Raw genomic sequence first — 8544 nt, 5'->3', positions numbered from 1 at the left:
AACGCTTCCTCGCGCATTATTTCCAGAAGCTTCTATGCAGCGCGTGCGTTAATCCCGTACGCCACTAATTACGGGTTATTTCCTGCACTGTTGCATTACACAGTTCCTTGGCGTTGCATAATTTATTAATAGTCTTCAATGGATATTATAAATATTTATGGGGTATAGCGCAAGCTTTCAAATACATACCATCCTTCTGAAGAAGACAGAATGCATAAATGGTTATTCCCATGACTTTAAATGAGAAGCGCAACATATCTGTGCAATTTTTTTTTCTTTATTAACAACTGAACAACATTATAAAATACTACTACGAATAACAACAAAGAGAAATTGGGGTAAAAAAGAAAAACACATTAAAAAGCAAAACAAAGGTGTATCAGAGTCTCTAATACAGTCAGTGTACTGCCCGGTTTCACACAGTAAATCAGCAAATGTACATTTATATAGAGAGACTGTAATCACGCTCATAACATAATTAATTAATTATTTAAAATGTTTTTTTATATTTGCGCATGTTCTGCATGTACACCCAAACGACTGCGGTGCCAGAAGGACCCCTGTTGTTTTGGTTTTGTCATAGTAGTGAGTGAGTAGTTTAATTCCCGCCTGCGCAAAATTCGCAGTCTCGATCTCGCGACCCTCAAATCGCTGCTGGGGAAGCACGTTGTAGGCACTTTGCTCTTTCAGGTACAACATTAACGTTTTATTTTTCGAACGAACGTTTATTGAGACCGTTGAATAAAAGAAGAATTACAATTCCACGCCGATGTAACGCTTCCTCGCGCATTATTTCCAGAAGCTTCTATGCAGCGCGTGCGTTAATCCCGTACGCCACTAATTACGGGTTATTTCCTGCACTGTTGCATTACAGTTTCTTGGCGTTGCATAATTTATTAAGCCCGCGCTCTGATCGTAATAATAATAGTAATAATAATAACGCACGTTTCCTTGTTTTCCAGCACATTTGCTTGAGTTTGGTTGGTGGTGTGGAAAATGGATTCGCGGAAAGTGTCGGAGTTAAAGGCCTTTGTGCAGCTGTGCAAAGAAAACCCATCTGTGCTGCATCTGCCAGAGATGGGCTTCTTTAAGAGCTGGCTGCAGGGGTCAGTGCTTGTTTGTGTTGTTTATGGTTTTGCATTCAGTATTGATTCCAAATGCTATGTTTTTCCATTACAGTAATGATAAACCAAGAAGTGCGTTGTGTAATAATGTAGGTTTCTATGTCAAAGTTTAGTGTCCAGCATGACATGTGGCTCCCAGAAAGTTCTAGCTTCATCACTTTTCAGTGGAGCACACAGATACATAAACATCCCTGTGTGACTCATAGCAAAAGCAAATATGTTACTTTATTATAGAATGGGAGGAAACATACCATCACCAACGAAGAATGACCGCTCATCATGCAAGGTAGGAAAAGAAATCAAGAAGAATTATTCAGAATTATAGAATCAGAATTATTTTGCTGTCTTTATTACACAACCTCAAACACACACACACACAGCATAACGGGCTGTAAATATTAATAATATTATAAATAATATATATACAAGGATGTATTAATGACTACCATTATGACTTTCCACATGTTTCATAGATCTTGAGAGTGAATGTAAACATAACTAGCTTGTGCATTTCCAAGTTACCTTTGAATGAAATCCATTTTTATCTTTCCCTAAATTGTGTATTCCATTTTATTTTATTCTGGATTCTGTGTTTTATGATTTAATGCATTTTATTGATTATTAATTTGATCATTTGTCGAATGAAATACATTTATAAAACTCTTAAAAATTAAATACATTACGAAATAATCAAATGAATGCATCACATAATTTGCAACAGAGCATTTCATTTTAATTTTGTCAAATGAGACTAAACAGAACTGCATAAGTTAAAATGTGGATGAAAAATATCTAGAATGTTTTTCAAAAAATAATTGAATGTAAACATAACTAGCTTGTGCATTTCCAAGTTACCTTTGAATGAAATCCATTTTTATCTTTCCCTAAATTGTGTATTCCATTTTATTTTATTCTGGATTCTGTGTTTTATGATTTAATACATTTTATTGATTATTAATTTGATCATTTGTCGAATGAAATACATTTATAAAACTCTTAAAAATTAAATACATTACGAAATAATCAAATGAATGCATCACATAATTTGCAACGAAGCATTTCATTTTAATTTTGTTTTGTCAAATGAGACTAAACAGAATTGCATAAGTTAAAATGTGGATGAAAAATATCTAGAATGTTTTTCAAAAAATAATACTAGTATCATTAATTTATAAGAATTGCATTTTAGTATACAGTATTTCTGTCATAGTATTTCTTCCAGTTTTGGTGGTTTGTCGTGAAGATCGTGGCATTTCAGTGTGTATTTGATGGTAGTTTTTCTCAAACAAACTGGTGAAAGCTCTGAAGTGACTGTCAGTGCTTTAGATCCATGCCACTGTATGTGATCTGAAACTGTGGCATGGTTGTTTTATGATATTTTCTAAAGATTGCCGCTGTCTGTGTTTTCATTTGTCTGTAGGGAAGCTGTCCATGTGATGGGGCCCCCAAAGCAGCGCCAGAACCCGAACCCACCCCGCCAACTGAGAGCGAAGAGAGTGAATTAGGTATGTTGACTCTAATATCTCCTTTAATATCTTTTGTTTGCTCCTCATATGCCATCGCTCTGGCCTTTTCTGTGGATTGGTAATAGCGCTGAACTTTCACTAAACTTTTCGAGCTATTGCTGGCTCACGATTTCTCGCTCTATGGCAATGTGCAACATCAGCTTCATTTTTGATATTCAAACTTGGGCAGTTAGTAGACAATGAAACGGATACCAACAGCGTCTGATATGAAGCTGATATCTAAGCTCAAAAAATTAACCTTTAAAGCAACATTAAAGTCTGTTTTGTAGTGTCCTGGAAACTAGAGGCTGAAATCGTTTGACTGTAGAGATAAAAAAAGAAGCTGTTTGTGACTACATAAACTTCTGAAGGTAAAGAAGCTGTTAAAAGGGCAATCCCTAAAAATGCCAGTAAAGCTTTACCCTGCACAGTCAATTTTTAATCTCATTTGCAAATGTCTGTGTGGAGAATATGCTTTTATTTTGTAACAACAGTTTCTAATGCTTACGCTGCTATGTGAACGTTTCTTCAGAAATTGACAATGAAGGAGTGATTGAGCCCGACACAGATGATCCTCAGGAGATGGGCGATTATGAGAACATGGAGGTAAACGCACAAGAACGGGACAAATCAGAAATGTCCATAATCCTTTGGGATAAGAGTTCATTGTACTATAAAAGCATACTGCAATGTGCAGAACTCAAAACTTTCTCCTCAGTCTAAAAAGGCCATTGACTGAAGCTTAAGGCTGGAATACATTACACAAAGTTTAAAGCAGTTGGTATCGTACGCTTGCCGACTTTGTAAGTAGTTACGCAAGAAAAACTGTGCATTGTACACTATCAGACTTTTAAGCTATTCCAGCTCAAAATATCACGCGTTTGATTTTGTTGCTGAGTGAATGGAATGGACTGGATAGAGATAGTGACCATCATACACACTAGGGCTGTCAAAAAAAATTTGAATTTCGAATATTTGTCGAATTTAAAATAAAAATCTGCATTCGAATTTTAAGTGTGCATTAAGGAGGCAGCCTTATCAGCGGCACACGAGATGCGATGACAATGTAAGTGTCGTTGCATTTTAATGCTTTTGTTAGCATATTCAGTTGAAGCCACTAGATGTGGCGCTGCTGCGTTGATAATTACCATTATTGCAGGAAAAGAGAACATCAATGCTGAGAAGATCTTGTTTATGTCAAAACTGAAACCAAACCATTCACACAGAACGCATATTTCGCGCATTTTCTAGAGGGACATCTATCACCGTTGCACTCGCGTCTCGCACAAAAGAGCCGCATGTTTAGTAAGCCATGTAAAATTAATGCAAGTTCAACTTTGAAAAAACATATCTCGAGACTTTATGGCGTGTTTTTTCCCCATCCCACTGCATCTCATGTTTGTACTCTGAAAAATGTACTCTGTGTGATTGGCTTTCGGCCCATTGTATTAAACTATGCATACATGCATGATGCTGTTTTGTTTATAGTTGTTTAAGCAACTTAATTATAATTGGTTTATAAACATTATTTTAAACACTATGCACTTTTTTCTTGTTTATGTCAAAACTGAAACCAAACCATTCACACAGAACGCATATTTCGCGCATTTTCTAGAGGGACATCTATCACCGTTGCACTCGCGTCTCGCACAAAAGAGCCGCATGTTTAGTAAGCCATGTAAAATTAATGCAAGTTCAACTTTGAAAAAACATATCTCGAGACTTTATGGCGTGTTTTTTCCCCATCCCACTGCATCTCATGTTTGTACTCTGAAAAATGTACTCTGTGTGATTGGCTTTCGGCCCATTGTATTAAACTATGCATACATGCATGATGCTGTTTTGTTTATAGTTGTTTAAGCAACTTAATTATAATTGGTTTATAAACATTATTTTAAACACTATGCACTTTTTTTCACAGATAGTCGTGTTACCTGATGCTTTGAATAAACGTGCATTATTAATATTTTTGCTCGATGTGGCCTCAGGAGAAAAGCCAAAAGCTTTTCTTCACCCTAACTGAAATTCGAATTTAGTTTTTCAGCCATTTTGACAGCCCTAATACTCTACATGATTTTCTATGACATCTAAAGCTCAAATCTGCAGACTGGCTCTGACTTTTGACAACTAGCGTCAACTCCAGACTGTAAACCGGTGCAGAAAATCTGGGCAAATGTCATGTAGTGTATTCTAGCCTTGAGCTGCAAAAACGTTCCAAGCATATTATTTCCTCCAGTAACTTGTGTTCACAAGCATTAATACAAATTAAACCACTTTCCACATTATCCGAGACCGTTTGCAGGTTCTTTATTATTCCACAATTAAAAAATACATTTAATTAGAGGGTTGGGGTCAACTAAGTTTTAGTGTGCATGTGCATGATTTTAGTAATTATGCACACAATGTTTTAACTGGTAATTATACTCACTAATTCTAATTACATAAGTACATCATGATTATTGGTGGGTTTCCACTCAAAAGATGCAACTGATATTACCACAGTTTTTGAGAGAAACCACAGCAAATTCAGTCATTTTGGGCTGCAAAAGCCAGGAAAAAGTCCTGCTAAATCCCAAACCACGATGACTAATTTCACATACAAAGAACATGGATGTACAAAATGGCTCAGATAAATGGTCATGAGAAACTATATTAAGCAAGCCTTGACTGACATTATAATTTGACCAGATGTGACTCCTTTGAATCAAAGCTGTTTGAACAATGTGAGGCTGTAAATATTCATCCATATTCATCATAGACAACCTCTGATGCTGTGACTTTGGTGTTGGGTTGCTCTTTCAAAATACTGTCAAAATGCTTTCATCAAGCTCTTAGTGTAAAGTGACATTATTCAAGCGGGATGATGAAATGCTTTCTGTATTCTCAGGTCACAGATGAGATGATGGACCAGGCCAATGAGAAGAAGATTGAGGCTATTGGCGCGTTAGGAGACGGTGAGCTGTCTCTTATTTGAAATTATGAAATCTGTAATAATGTAATCATAGTTTATGTTTCCTTAGTTGTGGTAATAATTCATGATAAAACAATGGGGTTCAACGAAACATGCCAACTTTTCAGGTGACCTACAGAAAGCTCTAGACCTCTTCACAGAGGCCATCAAACTCAACCCGACACTGGCCATTCTGTATGCCAAAAGAGCCAGGTATCATCCAATCCCTGCATTGGTTTTTAGCGACCTGGTTCGATTGGCTGTTGAGTAACTCTATTTGTTTGTGTCTTTCAGCGTATATGTGAAAATGCAGAAGCCCAACGCTGCCATCAGAGACTGTGACCGAGCCATCAGCATCAACCCAGACTCAGCCCAGCCTTATAAGTGGAGGGGAAAGGCACACAAGTAACAGACTACAGCTAGATTTTGATGGAAGAGGTTTGATTTCTGCCTTGATGCATCGGTGCTTTGCTGCTGATAAAGATCTCTCATTCTGACAGGTTGCTCGGTCTCTGGGAGGAGGCCGCTGGAGACTTGGCGATGGCCTGTAAGCTGGACTATGATGAAGAGGCCAGTGCCATGCTAAAAGAAGTCCAACCAAAGGTATCTGTGCAGAACTCTGAACTGGTGAAATAATAATTTTTTTTGGAGAACAGTTGTGTTAATTTGCCATTCAGGGAGAACTCTCTTGAATGATGTAATATAACTGAATAATATAGTAATAGTTTATAGTAAAGCTTATATATTTAAAGACTTGCACTTTAAAAACATCCAAAAGTGTTTTTTATAAATATGAATAAACTTGCTGTTCAATGTCAAATTATTTGCCATTTTTAAAAGACTTCCTGAACTTGATTTTAATACAGTCATGATGTACTGACTACATGGTTTTTATTATGTAATTTATTTAATAATAATAATTTATATCAATAATATGTCTATTTTTTTGTTATAATTTTTGTTGTCACATGACAACAAAATGGCCTCTCATGTTGGATATATGTTTTACCATAATTTAATAATATTGAATTCCACTTTTAATGTTTTTTTTATGCATAAAATAATACATCTGGGGTCTCATTTATAAACGTTGCGTATGCACAAAATGGGCATAGAAATATGCATACAAAACTTGCCACGCACATATCGGTAATTATAAAAAAATTAATTTGATGTAAATTTGTACGCACTGTATGAACATTCTAGACCATGCGTACGAACTCTTTTTCCTGGAGTGAGTAAAGTAATGAAGTAAACAACGATTTTAAACAAAGTTTTTATGTCGATATACACATTTACATTAAATATTCCACTCTCATTAATTGAGTGAAATTAGGTTACATAAAGGCATTACGCAGAAGTTAAACCAAAACCAAAATACTGTGTGTGTGTATATATATATAGTGCCTTGCAAAAGTATAGTTTTTTTCAGGTTTTGTTATGTTGCTGCCCTATGTTAAACTGCTTTAAATTACTTTTTTCCCACATCAATCTACACTCCATACACCATACTGACAAAGCAAAAAACAGAATTGTCACAACTTCGTAAATTTATAAAAATAAAAAAAAAACTGAAATAAGTACATTGCATAAGTATTCACTTTATATTATAACTAAATATTTAGCTGAAGCACCTTTACTTTTCTTTTTTGTTTAATGCGACAAGTTTTGCACATCTGCATTGTTCATTGTCCATTCTTCTCCTCACCGCTTCACCTCTCAAGCTCTGTCAGGTTGGATGGGGGCAGACACACATTTCCAGGTTTCTCCAGAAATATTTGATTGGGTTCACTCAAGGACATTCACAGAGTTGTCTATATGCCAATCTTGCTGTGTGCTTAGGGTCATTGTCCTGTTGGAAGGTGAACCTTCTGCCCAGTCTGAGGTTCTGAATGCCCTGGACTAGGTTTTAAGGCTCAATATTTTGGTGCACTGAGCTTTTCTTTTACTCTGACGAGTTCCTCAGTCCCTGCCGCTGAAAAACAGCCCCACAGCATGAGGCTGCTACCAGCACACTTTACTTTTGGGATGCTCCTCTGCAGGTGATGAGCAGAGCTGGTTTCCTTCAAACATGATGGTTGGAATTGAGGTTCATCAGACCAGAGAATCTTCTTTCCCAGAGTCTAAGGGTACTTTAGGTGTTTTTATGCAAAATCCAAGTGTGTTTTCATGTGTCTTCACTGAGGAGAAGATTGAGTTTGGCCACACCAGCTTAAAGCCCAGATCGGTGGAGTGTTGTCGCTGAGTCAACAGCGATGTTTGTCCTTCTGTAGTTTTCTCCTATCTCCACATATGATCATGGAGCTCAACTAGAGTGACCATCAGCTTCTTGGTCACCAGGAGGCCAGCTCTAGAAAGAGTCCTGGTTGTTTCAAGCTTCTTCCATTCAGGATAACAGAGACTACATGCTTCTGTGAACCTTCAATGCAGCAGATTGTTTTTCTGAACTCTTCCACAGATGTGTGGCTTGACACAAACCTGTTTCTGAGCTCTACATGCAGTTCTTTTGACCTCAGGGCTTGGTTTTTGCTCTCATATGCATTATCAGCTGTTAGACCTTTTATTAAGACGTGTGCCTTTCCAAATCATACTCATTCAATTGAATTTGCCACAGGTTAACTTCACTCGAAGTGTAGTAGCATCTACAAGCAATATGAATGCTCCTGAGCTAAATTTCAACTGTCCCAGATAAGGGTATGAATACTTATGCAATGGAATCATTTAAGTTTTTTTATTTTTAATAAGTTTACAGAGATGTTAAGATGTTTTTTGCTTTACCATTATGGTGTATGGAGTGTAGATTGATGTGGAATAAAAGTAATTTAAAGCAGTTTAACATAAGGCAGCAACATAAAAAAGGTGAAAAAATGACTTCTACTTTCACAAAGCACTATATATATATGTGTGTGTGTGTGTGTGTGTGTGTGTATATATATATATATATATTTTTTTGACACACAAATAA

General features: G+C 36.5%; 1 protein-coding gene across 1 annotated transcript in view; it reads left to right on the top strand.

Annotated features, from left to right (window-relative positions):
- Positions 1-593: 593 nt before the first annotated feature.
- The window catches only part of LOC107583261 (hsc70-interacting protein-like), a 16930-nt gene continuing 8979 nt past the window's right edge, over positions 594-8544 (top strand). Inside the window, exons 1-9 of the mRNA XM_016269415.1 lie at positions 594-690; positions 963-1106; positions 1359-1410; positions 2545-2629; positions 3162-3235; positions 5517-5583; positions 5708-5792; positions 5874-5984; positions 6080-6182. Coding sequence (XP_016124901.1) covers positions 997-1106; positions 1359-1410; positions 2545-2629; positions 3162-3235; positions 5517-5583; positions 5708-5792; positions 5874-5984; positions 6080-6182 — 687 coding nt within the window. The 5' untranslated portion in view covers positions 594-690; positions 963-996. The remainder of the gene's footprint in view (positions 691-962; positions 1107-1358; positions 1411-2544; positions 2630-3161; positions 3236-5516; positions 5584-5707; positions 5793-5873; positions 5985-6079; positions 6183-8544) is intronic.

Source organism: Sinocyclocheilus grahami, unplaced genomic scaffold (genome assembly GCF_001515645.1).
Source record: "Sinocyclocheilus grahami isolate Dianchi unplaced genomic scaffold, SAMN03320097.WGS_v1.1 scaffold52.1, whole genome shotgun sequence".
Classification (NCBI taxonomy): domain Eukaryota; kingdom Metazoa; phylum Chordata; class Actinopteri; order Cypriniformes; family Cyprinidae; genus Sinocyclocheilus; species Sinocyclocheilus grahami.
Note: the sequence above shows the minus strand (reverse complement) of the source record. Positions and strands in the feature narration are given on the sequence as shown.